General features: G+C 40.3%; 1 protein-coding gene across 3 annotated transcripts in view; it reads right to left on the bottom strand.

The window, feature by feature from the left end:
• The window catches only part of FBXL4 (F-box and leucine rich repeat protein 4), a 53,005-nt gene that overhangs the window by 23,363 nt on the left and 8,330 nt on the right, over window positions 1–21,312 (bottom strand). For 2 of the 3 annotated variants that reach the window (XM_066612868.1, XM_066612875.1), the window contains exons 3-6: window positions 13,714–13,853; window positions 11,355–11,960; window positions 8,830–9,175; window positions 4,746–4,990 (exon numbers count right to left, since the gene is read on the bottom strand). In XM_066612868.1, coding sequence (XP_066468965.1) covers window positions 4,746–4,990; window positions 8,830–9,175; window positions 11,355–11,863 — 1,100 coding nt within the window. In that variant the 5' untranslated portion in view covers window positions 11,864–11,960; window positions 13,714–13,853. The remainder of the gene's footprint in view (window positions 1–4,745; window positions 4,991–8,829; window positions 9,176–11,354; window positions 11,961–13,713; window positions 13,854–21,312) is intronic. The other variant, XM_066612881.1, reaches the window with a different exon arrangement.

Raw genomic sequence — 21,312 nt, forward strand, 5'->3', positions numbered from 1 at the left:
TTTATTATCCCTGTTTACCTATCCCTGCTCCCAGTCATTGCCATCTTGATGTTCTCTCTTCCTCCTCCCAAGCAGCTGAGAGTTAGTTTGATAGTATATGGCCTTCATCACAACTTGACAAATCTTCAGGTGCCCGTCACACTTCAGTCACCCTGTACATTGTAGTTGTTTATGACACCACCAATATTGTTTATTTACCCAATTCTTATCCTGCTTTTCTCCCTGAAGAGCACTTGAAGCAGCTTACCAAAAAAACATATTTAAAACAGTTATTACAATAATAGACTATTAAAATATCCTTGAATATTAAAAACAATTTAAACACAAAACTAGCAGCATTTTTAGAAACAAAACATTTCTAGAAAATGGCAAAACCTGTAAAATCTAATCCGCATAGCAAATAATTTATATCCATTATTTAAAAGGCTTGTGAACTCAGAAGGCTTGACTGAAATGTCTTTGCATTCCACCAGAAAGCCACTAAAATGGGAGCAGTTTGTCAACTAAAAGGAAGGGAATTTCATAAGATCAGGACTACTAATGAGAAGGCCCCATGTCTTGCCGTCACCCCTCCCACATCCATGGGTGATGGCCTGTGTAAAAGGGCCTTCTCCAATGACTGGAGGGGAAGAGTCAGATTATACTGAAGCAGGCAGTCTCTCAAATACCTGGCCCCAAGCCATATAGGGCTTTAAAGGTCAAAACCAGCACCTTGAATTGGGCCCAGAAACAAACTGGCAGCCAGTACAGCTGTTGGAACAGAGGCCTGACAATGTGGAACCTGAATTCTGCCATTATCAGCTAATCATCCAGGTAAAGTAAAACTCTCATCTTAATACTGAAAAAACACTGTTACCACAGACACACACTTTGTAAATTTCCTTAGAGTTGTGGAAATGTTAAAGGGAAGCACTCAATATCGGAAGTGCTTGATGTCAGCAACAAAGTACAGATACTTCCAGATGTTGTTGATATATTGTGATATGGAAATATGTATCCATTAAGTCCACAGATGTACACCAGGTACCTTAACAGGATATTCAGTATCATATGAAATTTTTTTTATCTGAATGGAAGTGTTGATATCTGATATATCTAGAACAGGATACAGACCACTATCTCTCTGCCATGAAGTACGTTGAGCTCCCAAAGTGTTCTGGATGGAAATTTCCAAAAGAAACTGTAGTATTGAAATGGACTGAAATGCTTCATACTTAGAAACCTGACAAATTCCATCAAATTCCACCAGAACCAGATATTTTGGGGGAGGGAATTGCACTAATTAATAGTAATTTCAGATTCCTCAGTTTTGACGCCATGTGGTGAGTAGTTGTCAAGGAACAAACAGTATGAACTTTATAGTTATGCCTCAAAGCTTTAATTACATGTATGAGGAGGGTATGTATTGAGACCAGTTAAGAACTGAGGCTTCAGATTGCCCAAAAAATGAAGGATACAGAAATCTAGGGCTGAGGTTCTCAAATTGGGGCATTGCGACGCCCCTGCCTGAGAGAGCCTCAGTTACTGGCCCCTTAAGGGGCGGAGGAAGGCAGCAACACGATCCCTAGGATAGTGTCACTAATGGGGCAAAGGAGCTTTCCTTTACTCACAGGGGGTTGCTGCATCATCCAGGAGGTGCGGGGAGCCCTGTGCAGCGCTCCACAGGGCTCCCTGAGTCTTAAAATACTGAAAATAAGTTATCACAAACCACTTCCTGTTTCACAATCACAAACCAGAAGCGGTTTGCGATTGCATATTTTCAGTATTCTAAGGCTCAGGGAGCCCTGTGCAGGGGCCCCACACCTCCTGGATTTTGTGGTGGCCCCCTTAAGTAAACCCCCCTTTGCACTGTTAGCGACATGATCCTGGGGATCATGTCTCTGCCTTCCCCTGCCCCCCCCCCCCAGACTTTACCTCGGGAGCTTTACTCCCAAGAAGTTTGAGAACCCCTGTTCTAGGGTGAAATACTGCAGTTTGATATTGAAGCCTAGATTGTCTGCAAATGGAAAGGTATGTAACCAGTCTTGAGCTAGTTACCAAAGTGCTGAAGTGTCCATTCAGTGACGCTTAGGTATTCAATTGTTGTTTGAAACCAAAGCTTTGTACTACATGTATATTAGGAGTCAGCTACTGAAGCTTAATTACCAAAGTATTGAGCTGTCAATTCCAAAAGGAACTAGGAATGGAAACTGTAGGTCAATATCCAAGCATGGAACATGAATATTAACAGTATAATATAACTAGTAAATACTGAAATTTTAGCAAGATACCAAGATTTTGAGCTGTTCATATATAGCAATCTCTGTACGGAGACCACTGCATGGTATCACGGCTGAAACTGCTTGTGAGTCAGGAGCTAAACACCAACATTACAGTTAGATTCCATGAACTGTTCACACTGAAGAAGTTTGGAATCAAAGCCTGAGCTGCTTTTAACATGAGATACAGATGCTGAGGTATATGGTAGATATTTTTATTTTATTTGAACTTTTATTTTATGTGAACTTTTAGTTGAAAAGCGGTATATAAATACTGTTAATAATAATAATAATAATAATAATAATAATAATAATAATAATAATAATAATAATAATAATAATAATGTTTATAAAGAATGTCTACCTCACCTTTCTCCCACACACTGGGGACACCCAAGGTGGCTATCAAGGTTCTGAGCTGTCCATATCAAGGGGGCTTAGTATGGAGACTCCAGTATGAATGTTGAGAACATTCAAAAATAGAAAGCCAGGTCCCACTGCTAGAACTAGCTACTAACCATCCACGCCAAAGAGACTAAGGGCGCAATCCTAATGTGGAGTTAGGCCTGGGAGGCTTGCAAATGTGCCGTAAGGCACGTTTGTGCCTCCTCGGGAGGAAACCAGGCTGGCACTCCCAGAAGCACGGCCTGTGGAAACTGACGGAAGCCTCCGCGCCAGCTTCCTCCCATTGCCTTGCATTGGCTTGGATGAGCTGGCGCAAGGACGAAAGGTAGGCACGGGGAAGGCGGGGAAGAGGGAGGGAGGGAGGCATTCTGGGCAAAGGGAGGGCGGGTGGGGGGGCAGCCCCAGGGCAGGCAGGCTGGCAGGGAGAGGGAGGCAGGGCCGGGATCCAACGGTTATGCCGGATCCCAACCCCTGTTCTCAGGGAGAACAGAGCAACTTCAATTCGCTCTTCAGAGCAACTTCAATTCGTTTATGCCCCGGCCCTGGCTTTGTGGTTCCTATGTGAATCTGGATGCCACCAGTGTTTCCAGTTTTGTAACAGTGTATTTGATTTTTTCTGTAAACCGCTTTGTGAACTTTTTGTTGAAAAGCAGTATATAAATACTGTTATTATTATTAAGCTGCACAGCCAACAGCTCAAAGATTAGCTCCACCATGACATCATCTGACAGGTGACCATCACTGACTATCAGAAGATGTCACTGCTATGCCACACAGCAATCAGAGGGATTTGCAAAGCAGTGCGAACCCCTTAGGGAGAAATATGGGATGCCATAGTCCTTCCCCGGATGGGTCCTGTATAGGTAGGCATGGACAGAAGACATGTTCAAGTCTCAGCTCTATGCATTCTGCATGAGTCTGAAAACTGGACTCCTCTTCTGGTAACTGTTCAGACTGCTGTGGACTAATGTGAGGAAATTTTTAAAAAACCAATTAAAGGAGAAAGATTCTTCTTATTTTTACCTATTTTTTATGGTAGAGGATTATGATGAAAAGAGATAAGATCAGGTAAAATATCTCTCGTTCCTCTCCTCTTTCCTTTTACAGCAGTAGAGGAATAAAAATAAGGGGGGGAAATGAGGTGTTTTCTATTTCCTTTCTTGCCACATAGTAGAACGAACAAATTAACAAAGTAACTAACAAACAAAGTAGCACTATTTTCTTTAAGAACACCACTAAGAAATATAAATAAAACAATAAACTGAAGTAAAACAATCATTTTTCTATCAATTAGGTGAAGGAAAGAAAGACAGGCTATAAGTGCTCCTTTTGTGATGCTGCTGAGGTGGCAGTCAAAAAAAGAACTGAGGGCTTCGGTATTTTTCCAGTCCCCCAAAGCGCACAGTTGAATTCATTGCAGAGCTCTGGAAAGCTTCTGAAGTTGGCTTTGCACATGTGCAGAACTCCATTACACATGACAGGAGAGAGACCACAAATAACAACCCTTAGTTAAATGAATTGTTAACTTTTTTCCTTATATCAAGAACAGGTCTTCAGAAAAGCCCATCTTCTCAGATCACCAGTGGATAACCAAATAAAAGTTTCTAAATCTGTTATGGACAAAGTAATTGTCCCAATACACAGAACCATAAGCACAGTTCAAGAAGGAAGTCATAGCTCTCTGCTGCATTTAAAAGAGTTGCTGTCTCCAAACTGTTTAAATAGAGTTTCAGATGTTGGGTCACCCATTGGGTGGGTAGAAGGGAGGCAGCAGGAGTGGATGGTAGTGCAGGGGGCACCTCTGAGTCTCTCCTTTCCATGATGTGATCGGCACTGTCCAACAGAGAACATGTGCAAAGCCAGTTGCTAAAAATGTATGAATCAGTCAGATTCCATCACTGTAATTGACCCAAGTGCCTGTAATGCTGCAAATCCATGCATGGAGGCTGGTTTTTGAGCTTGCATTACTGTTGTTAGGTTAGTCATATTAATGCTGAAATTTTACATTAGGAATTAAGGGGGGGGGGAGGAAGAAGATTTCCTAATTATTTAGTACAATGTATCAGTATTTGGAGTACTGACCTGCTAAATGCAGGAACAGAAATGGTTCCTCTGTTCCCAGTCCAAGACAAATTCAGCCACTGGACAAGGATACAACGAGACTGTAGGTATTCCAAAGCTTTGTCATTTATCCTTGCCCAATAAGGTTGCAAACTGAGGTGAATGTATTGTAGAGGATCACAGCAGTGTTGATATAGTAGCTTACATGTCTGCGATAGCCTGCACAGATCTGGGACTGTAAGGTGACTCAATATCAACTGAATAAGCTATATTGAAAACAAAGAAAAATAAATCATACTGTTAGCCAATATTTAAAAGCCAATGCTGAAATTCCATTAAGTTAAAATTATAAAACCATCATACCCCAAACTCATGCATTATTTCAGATTTTTAAAAAAGACCGAGTATACTTGACGGGGGGGGGAGGGGGAGTACAAGCTATTTGTCTATTCAGTTCCCTGTTTATCTCATTCCATCCCACCCCCCCCACCCCCATTCCCTTTTTGAAAGGACTTTCAACAATTGCCTTTTTTTCTTTTCTTTACAACTTTGGTTATCTACCTGTAAAGAATTATGCATCAGAATATGAAAATAATTCTATTTTGCTTTTAAGCTAAACACAAAAAATATGGTCGAACCTTTTAGCACACACTTCCCAATACACATACAAAATTGCACTGAACCCTCAATTTAACAGATCTTGATTTAACAGACTTTTGCTGCTTCATTAGAAACAAATATATGTTTTGTGCACTTGTGTCTCCATTGACTAAATGCATTCAAATTTAACAGACTTTCAGTATTAAAGGATAACCCTTCCCTTCATTAGACATTGAAATCAAGGGTTCACTATAGTTGTTTTTAAAGTTATTTAAAACTTTACTGGATAACTGGAGTACTGGATAACTATAGGAAGCTATCCATATTGAGGATAACCCAGTTTAATGTAAATACATTTAAGTCTTATAAGTCCCATTTCAATGGAAGAGTTAAGAACACACAAGCCTATTATGCACTTGCTTAATTTTGGTACACACTTGCTTAATTAGTCTGTTGAATTGCACTTATGCAGTAATGGCCACTAGCTGTGGTAGATTTAAAAGAGGACTGGACAAATTCATAGCAGACAAGTCTATCAATGGATACTAGTAATGATTGCTATGTGCTATTTCCAGATTGAATGGCAGCATACCTGTGAATACTAGTTGCAGGGAGGCAATGGCAGGAAAGGAGTATGCTTTTCTCTCCTTGCTTGTGGGTTTTCCAGAGGCAGCTGATGGGCCACTATGGAAAACAGGATGCTAGACTACACAAGCCTTTGGCCTGACCCAACAGGGCTTTGCTTATGAAATGCTATCTCCTGCTGAATGGAATGTGGCTTAAATGTGCTTAACTTTGTGACTTGATCATGCCCACTCTAAATACCCAAAGCAAGCATATAACAGAGCAGTTAGGTACTTTGAGAGTCCTGTGCCATTCGTGAGGCCTAAGAATAGTGAGATACAACATTTAGATACAAACAAAAATTTAGTTTAAAATTTGTTTAGCAGTTCAAAATACAGCCAACTGACTTTCCAGTGTCGCCAATTAAAAAAAAAATCATTGAAAGTTACCTTATGGTGAATCAGACCACTGGTCCACTGAAGGTAAGGACTATCAGCACAGACTAGCAATGGGTCTTCCAAGGTTTCAGGCAGGAATTTTTCTCTGCTCTATTGCCAGAGAATGAACCTGAGATCTTATCAATGCAAAGTGTGTGCTCTATCACTGAGGGCCAAAGGTCTGGCATAATATAAGGCATCTTCATGCATGCACATGACATAGGAATTAATGTTGAATGGTTTGCTACAATCATAATTGCATACATGTGTTTACTGAGGTTACTTAGATGATGAACTCAGTACCCCAGTATTATGATAAGCAACTGGCACAGTCCAGTGGAACGAGCTTGCAAATTGGTTTTTTTGTCACTGGCATGAGCACTATCAATAGCCTCGTACTGGTGGCAGAGCTAGGATCAAGTCCCACTGCTGCGATAAGAAGAAAAGTTGTCTCCTGGTACTTCAGAACACCAGTCAAAAACTGTGAGTTGCTGCTTGCAGAGGTTCATAAGATCAAATCATTAGCCTGATCTTTGACTGCAGCATTTTTACAAAAATATAATTACACTGAAACACTTTGTATGCTGTTACTTGTGAACTTGTAAAGGAGTTAGTCTTAGAGTCCAATCTTACTAAACTCCCCTGCTCCAATGCAGCAATGCGAACAGGGCGCAGGCCATATCCCATGGGTAAGTTTCAGGCCACAGAAGGGACATTTGTCTATTCAGATCTGTACCAGCTACTTTCCTGGGCAAATCCAAGTGGACCCAGAAAGGTGAATTGAAGCTAGGATGGGGGATAGGATATTGGCAGCATCACTGATACTGTCCCCTTCCTGGCCCCAGTCTGCCTCTCACCCCACCCCTGTATTCTTCCTGTTACGCCCTCTCCATTCCGTCTACCCCCTGCCATTGCTGGATGTACCTTCCTGGGTCTGACAGCAGCCTTCCCACATTGCCGCAATGCTTCTAAAATGACTGCTGCTGGCACACTGTGCATGTTGCCAAAAGCCATTTTACGACAGCAGAGCTGTATTCCACTGTCGTAAACCCCTTCATGCACCAAACCAATCCCGGATAAGACTGGGTCAAAAGCAACACTGAATCTATTTTCAGAGTAATAATTATAAAAATGGCATTCATTGCAATTGCAATGAATATTGTAACGCAAGAACATAAAAGATTTAATAAGAAGAATTCCTTTCAGAGAGAACAAATTTTTACTTCTCGTTTTTCTTTATTATAGCATGGTTAGGAAGGCTATAAAAACTTAATAATGTCTCTTTTAACTAATTTCATTTTTAACGTATCCAATAATCTACACATCACTAACTCTGCATCAGAGATAAAAATCGCTTAACATGTCAGTATCACCACTAGAAAAGTTAATCCCACTACAGACTAAAATTACACTTCATAATACCTGAAATGAAAAGGGTATAATGAAATGTCACTAAGATTATGACATTAAGATGTAACTGAAGTACATTTTTTTGCTTTTGATTAAACAAAGATAACAGGTTCTAAGCCTACAGGCTAATAGCCATTAATCATTTCTAGTTTAGAGTCTGGTGTCTGTCAGAAATTTGCTTTTTGTGTGTGTGTGTACCCTAGCATAAAGCACAATTTGATACTATAATGAATATGTGAATAGACGTGATGTGTTCAGGATGACTCCCAGAATGCTGCTGAATATCTGCTTTTGAAAACTAATCTTATAACATGCAGAGTCTCTTTCAAACCTCCATGGTTATTATGCATTACTGGAAAAATATGGCAGCTGCTGTCTATTGCTGATATTTCATTTTCTAAAAGAATCAGTTAACATAATAAAAGAACACTGGAGAGATTTCTGAGATCTTTCTAGAGTCAGAGTACGAAAATGAAATAGGAATAGAGTCAGAGTACTCATAATGACAGTGGAGTTACCTTAACAAGAAGATTTAGATTTAACCTTTTCTCTTTCAAAGGAGGAAAAAATACATCCTCCTATTTTGAGTAATTTTATTAACAGGTGTTTATAATAACAGAATGAAGATCCAACAGTTGACTAGTTGCCTTGTTAAGCAATACACACAATAAACAAAATGTAAACATTAAAAAAACATTTTACATAATTGTGAAGGGCAAATGATAACCCCTAGAAAAGACAATTTCTTTCCTGTAACCAATCAAGGGAAAAGAATAACTCTCAAAAGAAAAACTTTATCCATAAACAACTAGGATTTTGATGCTGGATTTTAGTATTTTGATGAAATACTTGGACCTGTTTAACAGCACTGTGAAAAATATCTTTGGTTTTAGAAATATGCCAAGATCAGGAAATTTTTTTTTGGGGGGGGGGGGGTCGGAATAATAGACACACATTCATGTATACAGATCAGCTTCCAAAGGGCCATACATGATGGTATTCGCAATTGCATATCAAAATCTTTACTGAATGCTAGTATCCTAACTGATCAGGGCAATTCTACTTTGGTCTAATAAAAATTCCCACTCAGTTACCTCATAAGGCAATTTATCAAAGTATCCATTAGTTGTCCATTCCCTGAAGGCAGCAGCACTAAACTGCTTATTAAGACTGTCCATGCTGTAGCAGTCTCTCTCTCCATCTTCATCATCATCCAGATCATTCATATCAATCATTGAAGTATTAAGTGAAAGAACAGGCCTCTCTCTCACACCATGTAGTACAACAGCATCCAATTCAGTGTAATAATCCAGAAGGGAACTGTTTATTTCCAGACGAATTAAGTTTGTAGGAAAGTTTATCTGTTTGATACAAGGTGTAAACTGACGTGCCTGAGGTGAATTTACCTTGGTAGGTGGTTCTGACCAAAGGATCTCCCACCTACAAAAAAAACACACGCATAATACTATCATCAGTATAGAAGATACATTTAATTACATTTCATTACTTCAGACCAGTTAAGTGCCACCAAGAGCCATGACTTATTTTACATAACGATAGTTTGTTTGATCCATTCAGACTGGAACTTCCAACTACTGTTTATTCTGGACAAAAAGAAAACCGTAATCTTAATTCATGGTATGAAGGTGGCTTGTTAATCACAATTTGCTCTGGCTATGGTTCCATGTGACATCTCAATCAAGAATTCTCAGAGGTTTTAATGGCTCTGGCCTCATAGAGCTAGAACAGGCAGGCCAGCTAGGATTGCACCCTAAGTGTACTATGAACACCCAAACACAAACCCTTGCTGTGGGGAAATGGTTTAAGACATAGAACCCACCTTCCTCTAGTATAAACAAATAATTTCAGGCAGACTCTTTCTTAAAACATGCATGGAATAACCAAAACCTGCAGACTGAACTCTGATTAAATAAAAGCAGCAGCAGCAGATAAAAATATCAAGTGATAAGATTACTTTGGTAGATGCTTTACTTCATAGCTTGGTCAAGATACCAAGGTGGGCTCAGAGATATTCTGAAAGCTGTTCGCATAAAGCTACTGCACCCAACTAAAAATGGCTGTGTCTACATGGACAGTAGATACCCAAGTGCTGGAGCAACCTTCCCTTTCCAAGTAGAATTCATCAAGATTTGAACGGCATGCTCAGATTCCAAACAATTTGAACCTTTTGGAATTGGGTAAAGTGTGTCTACACAAGCCTAGCAGTATGAGCCAACTTTACAACTTTTCAAGACAAGATTTTTGAAAAACCTACTAGGAAACTTAGGTTTATTAGGGGTTTCAAGTCTCTTTGGTACAAGATTAGACTTCCAGATTGATGACCTAACCCAACTCCATCCTATAACAAGCCTTTTATTTGGGAATCTCAGGAAATAAAATATTTGATGTCTAAATTACAGGATGCACACACTGTATTTGCTCTCAGTGGATACTGCAGAAACTCACTGAGGGCACAATCCTAATCAACTTTCCAGCACCGAGGTAAGGGTGATGCAACTCCAAGGTAAGAAGTTGCCTTACTTTGCGGAGGCACCTGTGACTGGCCATCCAAGTGCAGGATGCAGCAAATGCCCCACTGGCACAGCTATGCCAGTGCTTGAAAAGTTGGTTAGTATTGCGCCCTGAGTGTGACAGCCAGAAGACACAATTACACACAAAAATGCTACACACAAATTAGTTAGAATCAGCTGCTATGCAAGCTTCCAAATAATGAGTCTGAGCATTGAAATTAGCCATAACATGGTAACACCGTATCCCAAAGTACTACTTGGACAGCTTGTGAAATCCCATTAAAAAATATGTAGGACTGGAAAAATATTTTAAATATTCAGTGACTACTTTTTCCCTTAGACACAAGTGTTTTAAATGACTGGAAACTTATGATTTGTCTAATCCATAAATTATTTATTTTTGTAATTAATAAATATAGCAGACAAAGATTACATACACAAGTATAACTAAGCTCTTTTTTTTCCCAAGTTCAAAAGACATTGGTGCTCTAGCAAAAACACTAATCACTGACTGAAGACCCATTTTTCCCATAAACCCACAAGACTTCCCAAAACAATCAGGAAGACAGGAGGTTTAGTAAATATTAACAGAGTATATTGAACAGAGTATATTAAATATATAATTATATATTATAACAGAGTATATCAAAGAGTATTGTGGAAAATGAAATACAAAGAACCTATTTATATGGTCATTTAAATAGATTCCTTTTGTTCTAATTACAAAATGTTGTACTTGATGCTTAAAATAAAAAAAAGAAAAAGAAACAAGTATAGTTAAGCATCATATCATTTAGTTTCTCAATGAATTGCCTTAAGCAGTGATTTTGTACTAAGAAGGACTGCTAACATCACCATCATCAATGCTCTGAATATGATACAACAGTAAGAAGTTACCCAGATGTGAACCATGGTTTTTATGCTTCTGTTACAAGCTCTTAGGTCACATATAAATGAAAAATCCCCAACATGTTTATTCTGGTAAAAACACTCAAATTTCAGGATAAAACAATGATACTCTGTTTTTATATATTTTAGGATCTGATATTTAAAAAAGGAAGAGAAAATCAATAAGGTCAGATTTTTACCTTACTTCGGAGGGTAGATTCTGGGAATAAGGACTTGCAGAACATGCCAAAATCCTAACAACAGCACCAGGGTGATAAGTTTCCAGAACATGAACAGCTGTAGGATAAACTGGTTCTTCAAATGCAAGCTCTACGTAGTCCCGACTATGAAAATTAGGTGGCGTCCTCATAAAAGGTGGTCGTGCACTAGGACACAGTTCCCACCATGTTCCATAAGTTCTAAAGACAGCAGTCTGGGTAAAGTCACCAGAGCTAGGATACACATTAGGAGTTCCAGCCAAATTCCACATGGTGTATGACATACTGTTTTCACTACCATAATGGGAACTGAAATCCAACACTTCTTTGGCATATTGGATTAATTCAACGTTGACAGGTAAGGTTCTATTTGATTCAATGGCTCTTCGATTGTTCATCAGTTCTCCCCGTGTAGCTGTCCTGGCTCGGCGCCGAAGGCAAATATAGTAAAACATGCTCAGCACTGTTAACATGGGAAATGCTGGTGACATCTAAATAGGTATTATAAAGTTGTAAAAGGTCCAGTATCTTCTAGGGGCATGCATTAACTCTTTGGGGGATGTTAAAAAACCCACTCAACTCAGGCACCTGAATAAAAACAAAAATTATGAAATAATAGTCACTACTGTAAACAACAAACTCAAGTTGCTTTCAAAGGCTATATAGTTGGTTAAGTTTTAATTTAATCAAAGTGCTAAGAGGCCTGTTTCAATGTCATGCTAAACCACAAGTAAACCATGGGCTTATGCACTTTACCCTCCCTTCCACTTCAGAGCTTCCGATTCTGCTTTAAAACAAATACGGATTCATTGCCACATCCAAAATTAGCAAATCTTGACTTGTTCTAGCCACAGCTTGTGAACTAGCCAGGATCCCAGACAAGGTATCCATATTTTATATCCTGATTCTACCTGTAGTTAGAACAAGCCAGAATTTGTCAGATTCAGAAGCAGTGGCAAATCCCAGTTTGTTTTATAACAGGATATGATGCCACAGATTTCCTCCCTTTGCCTTAAAAGGGGAGAAGGGAGCATGCAAGTCTGATGCTCACAAAAGCAACACTAAAAAATCCGTCAAGTGGAGTGTGGGAGGCGAAGGGCCAGAGAGAGGCCAGACCAGGAAGGAATCCAGCTGGAATGAGGAGTTCTATGAAAGACTAGAACTATTCAATTGTAAAAATCCCTATGGGGTTTAGAACAGCCTGCCTATGTAAACCGCCTTGGATTAAAGTCTGAGGAGAAATCTGACAACCAAAGAAAGGCGGTATATAAATACTGTAACTGTATAAATAAATAAACAAATAAACAAATAAATAAATAAACAATAGTCTAGTTGGTTTCATGTCTGAACCCAGTCAGTATTTCATATTACAGGTTGTCCCTCATTATCGGGTTCCATTCTGGAACCCCTAGTGGATAAAAAAAAAATTTGTGGATAAAAAAACAGTGGAAAAATAGATTTAAAGACCCTCCATTGCTCCTAATGGAATAAGGTCTTGCTTCAACATCTGCAGGAGTTTGATTCTGGAACTCCCTGTTGATACCATAACATGTGTTCAATAAAAGCAGTTTAAAAAAATAAAAAAGTACATTCCTTTACAATTAGAGTTTAAAAACAGTTTTCCTTACTGTTGTGGAGGCAGTCAGCAATTAGAAATGCAAAGGACTCCCAGCCTTTGCCTGGCTCAGCTGAAGAATGGAATGATGGCTTGCCTGACTATCTCTCTGCAACAGTAACAAGCAGTTTTTTAAACTGTGATTTTAAAGGGATGGATTTTTTCCCCTTCTCAAGGGATCAGCACATTCCTTCTCATTTGCAGCAGTCGTTCGTGTTGAGTCAAATCTGTGTACAAAAAATCCATGTATAACAAGGTTGGTCGGTATTTTAAAAACTAGTCTTGAAAAGCTTAATTTCTACTTATTCTTTTCAGCACTAATAACAAAAAAGTAATCCAGCTAATTTCAGTATCACAAATGTAAAAGCTCTATTCAAAATTCTTCATCTTATGCGAGAAGGAAGTCTAGGAACGACTGCAGAAAACAATCAGAATTGCAGAAAGTGCTACCAGAAAATGCAAGGGGATCTGACAAAAACGGTAAACCATCACCTATCCAGACTGCATATTGTGCACTACTCTACAATCCCACACCTCATCTACCATGTGGACTGGCAGACAATCATGATGCAAAGCACAAGCTGCAGACTGCATGGATAAGATATGCTGATACATTTCTATATTGAAATACCTAAAGAAGCCTGCAAAACTTATCCAGCAGGCACAAGCATTAACCACCTATATTTCTGGGTATCTACAGTTAACTGCTAATGACGTTTCACTCACCTAAACAGAAAAATCAGTAGACTCTAAATGACTATTTAGTTGATACCAACTCTTAGTTGTCTTCCACACATCCATCTGGCCAGGCTGGTCTTTAAACCTCTGAAAAGGTGTCAGGAATAGAACTCCATGAAGACTGTCCCCTGGGAGTAAAAAATGATTTATAGTCTAGGTGAAAAAAACAATACTTTTTGCATGAATCCAGAAAAGAGGTTCAAACAAGATTGTTTTTGTTGCTTCCATAGGTTTTTATGTACTCAGAGTATGAATTCATCAGGTGACAGCTCATAACCTTTGGGAAAGTTGGTTTATAAATAGACAGTCATGATGGCTCCCTTCTCTGTTACGCTCTATGTCTCCTCCCTCTGTAACCATTTCCAGGTGAAATACACGACACTATATCTTACTAGGTTTGCTGACATTTGTAAAGAAGCATACTACAATGTTTAATGCATTTATAAACTTTTATTTTAATAATTTAAACAGCATAGAATATTCAAAGAGCAAAAAAGAAAAAACATTTTGTACAATATAGTTATAGTCCTGCAACTTTACAATTAGCACAATGTATAACAGAAACTACACTTGTTCTTCTACATTATTCACAGCACAACCCTATACATATCTATGCAAAAATAAGTCCCATTGTTTTCAATGGGACTTACTCCCAGATAAGTGAGTATAAGATTGCAGCCTTAATGTGCTCAAAATGTTGTACAGCCACTACCTAAATAATCTACTATAATTAAATGAAATGGCTTTGGAGCATTGCTACCACTGGTCACACAGTCGTTTTCCTGTCCAGTTTCCATAAGGTCCTCTACCTGTCATATCAGCATTAACACATGTGCAATTCCTACAATTACAGGGGGAGGGGAGTCACTTTCATAATTTCACACCCTCTTCTTCATAAATTCCACGGGTGTCAAAGCTGTGTTGCCTGGAAGCAGAATAGGCAGTAAAACCTGATCAAGTCAAACCCTGGCCCGGGGTCCAGATGCAGCCCGCGGAGACCCTCTATCAGGCCCATGGCCAGCTTCTAATCCCGAGAGCCTCTGGCATAGATGACCAAACACAACCAGAGTTGTCCTTGTAAGGTGGGGGAATGGGGGTCTATTTTAGTGTGTGTACTTTATTTCTCGGGCTGTGTTGGTGCTTGGAGAAATCCTAGACATTTGAGCCCATTAATTCATTCATTTCAGTTATTCATCTAAGTTCCATCTCTAATGTATTCATTTAAATTTTATATTTAATTTCTTTCCTGGCCCTTAACACTGTGCCAGATATTTGATGCAGCCCTTCGGCCGAAAAGTCTAGAGGCCCCTGAGTTAGAGTAATCTCTGGTGGTAAGAATAATGTAGCTTACCAAATATACCTCTGCATGTGGTATCATTTAACTAATTCCTGATAATCAGAGTGTGATTTTGATGTCACATTTTTCTGACATCTAGCATCAGCATATACACAAAGCTGCAGTATAAAGTACTTGTTCTGCCATCAAGAGGTTGCATATACTTGCCACATGTCATTTTCAGTCTGTTGTAGAAATGTGTACTGTACATACTTGTATAACCTAATATCAGAAGAGAACACAGGTAAAAAAAAACTCATACTATCAATCCCTGAAGGGAATAGGACTGGCCAGAGACAACTCTGAATTTTTTAGCTTTTTGTAGTTGAATTAGAATTGCGCCCCAAGAACTACCGCAGATACTCGCCCGCCAGTCGATCCCACAGATAAGTCGAGGGCAGGCTTTGAGTCAGCAATTATGGAATTTTCTATGACCCTCGGATAAGTCGGGAGTTAAACTTAGGGGGGTGTCTGACTATAGTTTTGTCTGATTTTACTCAAGGCAAGATCCGAAAAATAACCCACCACTAATTGTTACCTGAGAACTGTAGTCTCTAATTTATTAAAAACATAGTAAAAGATCATAAGATACATTTTTATTCTTTTTAAATTCTGGTCTTCATCACCTTTTTGTAAGCACTAACAGAGTAAGTGCACTGCAAACAACATACCAGTAAAACAGTGGTTCCCAACCTGGTATTCATGTACTCCCAGGGACACTCAACAGGACCTTTAGGGGTACTTGAAAAAGAATGGAATAATGGCAGAAAAGGCAGGTCCTGCTCCAGAACGCCTTGCAAGACAGGAATGCCTTGCAAGGACCAGCAAGGCAGGAAGGGAGGTAGCTAGTTGGCTGTGAAAGCCCCACCAAGAGCTAGTTTTTGGTCATCAATTCATGTATGAACCAGTGATTGAAAACCAGCACAGTAAAAAAGCTGAAACATAATATGGAAAGTGATCAATCACCCAGAATTTCTCAGCACACTTCTGGTGCAAAACAGTGCAAAGACAGAGTCTTCTGTTCTTCAAACAGATAAAAAGAGAAAAAACTGTGATAAATACATGAAGTCTGGGCTTTCATATGGAGGAGATGGGGGCTTGTATTATTAATTACAAACATTTTGCTAACATGAAGGGTACAATTTATGGAAATGGGCTGCCAAGGGATATGCAAGTGAAAAAGACTGGGAACCACTGCAAGAGAACCATGAATCAAATCCACCTTTAAGGTGTCTGGTGTGTTAAGCCAGAAGCTCTACATACAACATACAATCCATAACACATAACTGGGAGTGTGCAATTCAATTCAAAGCAGTGAGATGCAGCTGCATATATTTGCAACCCTTTTTACTCAGAAGCAGACCCACTGCTTTCCATGGGTGTTGTTCTTAAGTAATGGTGCATTGAATTGTAGCCTGCTTCAAATGGAAAGAAAGATTCCCATCCTGGTGTTTCAAAAACAGACCTGCTTTGCAAGCATTTGCAAAGCAGAACCAGGCTGCAGCAGAAGGAAGGAGAATAAAAGGTTGACTTTGGCTAGACCGTTGCTCTAGAAACAAATTGCTTCTAAGGAGTTGTGCCTGCCTGCTGCTTGAGAAACTTGGTGCCTGTCTGCTGCTTGACAAAGGAAACTTTTCAGAGTTGAAAGGCTCTGCCCTCTGACTGATGAGGAGATAAGGCAAAGTAATAATTTGAGCTTGATTACTTGGCAAAAATTTCATGTACTATATCTATGGTACATGTCTAGCTGGCACTCCTAACAGAGATTTGAATGTGTGCTTCTTGAACAGAAGCTCCTCATGCTGCATGGCCTATCACTTTTGAACCAAGGCTGAAAAGCAATTTTTGATATGGCACTAGGAGGTGATGCTCAAAAAGAAATAAATCAAACTTTCCATGGAGCATGCCTCAGCCCTTAGGTTCAACAGTTTATCTTTTTGGATTCAAGCCTCAGTTATTTGTAGAATACTGTAGAAGTCTTGTAGAAAACAAGATTTAGTTAGCTCTGGTTACAGAACCATCTTCTGAATTATTTTTTGGTTTGTTTTTAAAATGTTACTTCTTCTCAAGATTATAATAACAGAATCTGTTTTGACATCCATACTGTTTTAAGGCACTAGAGCAGCCAATTTCAACCACTCTGCTGTGGCACACTGGTGTGCCGCAAATGGTCTGTAGGTGTGCTGTGGGAGTTTGGAGGAGGGTCATTTATTAGTAGGGCCTTTGGAGGATGTGAGCCCCCCACCAACACCATGGTGTGCCTTGTCAAATGTAAAAAAAACAGATGGTGTGCCTTGACAATTTTAATACCTTGTCAGCGTGCCATGAGACGAAAAAGGTTGAAAATCACTGCACTAGAGGTTGCGAAGAGGAGGCAGGCTTGGCACTCCTTTTCCTCATCAGTGATAGGCAGCTTTTAACTTTAAGGAAATATGCTATAAACACCACACTATTTCTATTTAAACTTCCCTTTTTTTAGGTGGAATCATATTACTTTAAGGTAAACCCAGTTCACCAAGTTCACCGAGGTTAAAAAGGTATTTCTAAGAGGGCCAAAGTTTCCAGAATCAGTAAAAAGATAAACTGCCATATGATTAACAAAGAATGCGGGGGAGGGGAGATATTACGTATGAGCAGACATTTTCCTGATAATAATCAAGATAAAATTGGGATTTCTGTTATAGTATCTTTATATTACAATAAGATTGTGGTTTCCAAACTCTCCTGGAGTTTGGGAGCCACAGTAAGTCCTTCCAGGGGAGGGTGGAATGTGGCAATGTGATAACCAGGATTGCGTCGCTGCCAGGGGCTTTCTTTTACTTACAGGACAAAACAGCAGCCTTCTGGGGATGTGGGGAGCCCCACAGAAGCCTCTGCAGAGCTCCCCAAGCCACCAAGAATGTAAAACTATCATGACCCACTTCTGGTTTGTGACTGCTTTATTTATTTTTACATTCTCCACCTACTGGGAAGCCCTGTGGGGCTTCTGCAGGGCTCCCCACATCCAGGGAGGCTGCTGCCTGGGGACTGCGTCACTGTATTTCCCCCTCTCCACCCCTTAGTGGGGCAAAGGTTATCAGCTGGGGCATTGTGACACCCCAGAGTTTGAGAAACTCTGCAATAAGAAAACTTTCAAAAAGAACAATGCTTGGAAAAAAATGTATTCTACAAATAGAAGAACAAGTTCATAAAGCCAACTAAAACACTGCCCAGGAATATAACCATAATGCTAACAGTAGAATAGTTGTGGGGCCGTTTTTAAACTTTTACCACATATGAATATATGGTATCTGTTTGAAAATGTCAATTTCTGCTAGAAGTAACTATGAAGCACAAGTGGCATGCACACATTTCCTATTTTTTTCTTTAAAGTGAATCTTCATTTTTGTAAAATAACCTAAAAGAACTCTATATTTGAAAACTTACAAAGCAATGTGTTCAAAGTGCTTTAGTAACCTTGGAGTATATTAACTTTGAGAGGCTCTTCTGTGCAGACTCATGAGCCAAAATGCCCTCAAATTAATCTCCTTGCCTCTGTTTATCTTCAATGGCAAGGAGAAGAGTGTAATGCCTATAACCTGCTGGAGTCTGCAGCAAGGATGACGAAACTTCTTTTAAAATAGATCCAGCATTTGAGTAACAGGCATATAGCAGCAGCAACTAGAATATATACAATGCTGGAAGAAAGGGTGCCTGCATTTCAAAGTCAAACTATTGCACTTGAAAACAAAGCCACAATACAGAAATAGCTTCCTTCTTCCTGTCAATAGCTTCCTTCCTCCTTCCTATCATTAATTTATGATAATTCTCTTATACGAAGAGAGGGAATAGAAGCCTCCCTTTTTAATAGCCCAATCTTTCCCCTGATCTCTTCATAAGGGAAGAGAGAAATTGCATTTTTGTTTAGGTTTATCAGCAATTCCTTACATTTCATTCATAAACTGAACTGAGATTCAACAGTCAACAGAACACCCCCATCATAATTTTGAAACAAAATTCTCATCATTTAAAAATTCAGTCAGACCTATCTTATGTGAGGGTTATGTTCCAGGGCCAGCATGTAAAGCCAAAATCACACACAGGAGAAATTCCCTTGTCCAGCAAATGCATATTATTTCTAAGCACAGTACAAGAGACATTCAGGAACTAAGAATGCCAGAAAGTAAAGCGCAAGAAACATGGGAGTGCTGTTGGGGCTTTCTAAAGACAACTGGCTGAAAGCTGATGAGGCCAGAAAGGTGGCCTGCAAGTTCAGCCCAGCAGGACTTGTTCCAAGGTCCATATAATGTGCGTTCATTGCCCTTCTGCACAGCTCAAGCCCCCTCTGTCTGCCCAATTTCTCATCCTCAAAGATGAACTTAGTCAGGATATTTTCGTGCATGATTTTCTTGAAGATGTTATCTCGGCCTGGCTGGGCCACCTGGGCTTTGCTGATCTCAATGGCCATCTCTGCACTGCCCTGCTTAGCCCTTGCCACTTCCTACAGACCACCCCTCAATGCTTTAGCACACCACCAATACTGGCCTTCTTGGGTAAGCGAGTAATCCACCAGTTGCTGAAATGAAGCTCACTAGGATCCGCTCTATTAGCTTTCTCTCCTGTCCATCATTTTTTTTCCTGCATTCCCCACATTTTCCAATCAGAGCAAATCAAGCAGAGTAGCTATTGTAGCATTAAAAACTTGGGGGGGGGGGTTGCTGTGTAAGGAGTAGCAAAGAAATCAAGCAAACCATAAACTGACGCAGTGCTTTCTTTATTATTATTTAAACGTTTTTCAATAATATATAGCAACTCTTGTGTGCCACTTAGAAAGTGATCACATGCCACAGGTTGGCCACACCTGACCTAGTCTAAAACTAAGGGTCTCTTTCCTGGAAAACTGCTAACCCTGTAATACATTTGTATTAGTAACCCCATATTGTTGATAGAGTGATGGGCAGCTCAATCCTGAGCTGCCCGGGGTACCCAGGCTCGGCGGCACCAAGAACAACTGCCGCTGGATCCTGCACACTCAGAGCTACCACGGGAGGCGCCTCCCAGGTAAGATAAGCAGACCCACAATGGGGCTACTCACTTTACCACCGACCTTGGTCAGCAGTAAGGTAAAGGCGCTTGTATAGGGCACGGAGCCCTTCCTGAGCACCTTGGATCCTGCGGAATAGAGCTCCGCAAACCCGCCTCCCTCCCTCACCCCCAGCATGCCTCCAGCCCGCCCTCCTCCCTGCGTCATGCCTCCGCCCCCTGCCGGCCTCCCCTCTCCCCTTATCGCCTCCTCCCAGCCCCAGCCCCCACATACGGTACTGCGGCTCGGCAGTCCAGGAGACCGCCATGCTGCGGAAGCTGGGCAACCGCCCTGTGCTAACCCAACACCATCCGGCACTGGGCTAGCACGGACGGGAGCCCAGCAGTTAGGCTAGCAAATGTGCCTTATGGAACGTTTGCGACAGTGCTCGGTGGCACGGAGCCGTGCCGCCAAGCACAGGATTGGGCTTTGAGATGGTGACTTGTCTAAAGCTACCTAATTTATTTGTTTAGATGATTTATAACTTGCCTCTCCCTCCAAATAAATGGAGTTCATTGTGGAAGCAGGATTTGAATTAAGAACGTCCATGTGCATAGTTCACACTCTTAGCAACTATACTGCACCAGCTCCATTTCATAATAATTTAAAAGTAAATTAAGGTAGCAATTCCCACTTGCAGGGAGTTTGGGAACCAAGGTAAATGCTTGTGGGGGAGGGGGGAAGGCAGCAATGTAATCACCAGGATTGCGCCACTGTCAGGGATGGGGAGGTTGAACTTACCTATCACAGTGCCGGCCTCGAGGGGGTGCAGGGAGCCCTGCAGAATCCTCCACAGGGCTCCCTGTGCCACAGCAAGTCTAAAAATAATGATCACAACCCACTTCTGGTTTGCAAACACAAAATCAGAAGTGGGTCACAATTGTTATTTTTTAGATTTAAAGTACCGCATTAAGTAAGTTCAAAGCCCCCCTGTCCCCAGTAGTGGTACGATTCTGGTGATCACATCACTGCCTTTCCTCCTCCCTGTCCCTTAAGGGGGTAGAGTCAGGGTTCCCTGACTGGGACATGGTGATACCCCGTTTGGAAACCCCTGAATTAAGGTAAAAATAATGTAATATTTCTACAGTAATAATAATAATAACAACAACAACAGGTATTTATATACCGCCTTTCTTGGTCTTTATTCAAGACTTTATTCAAGGCGGTTTACATAGGCAGGCTTTATTAA

This window comes from Tiliqua scincoides, chromosome 1 (genome assembly GCF_035046505.1).
Source record: "Tiliqua scincoides isolate rTilSci1 chromosome 1, rTilSci1.hap2, whole genome shotgun sequence".
Lineage (NCBI taxonomy): Eukaryota > Metazoa > Chordata > Lepidosauria > Squamata > Scincidae > Tiliqua > Tiliqua scincoides.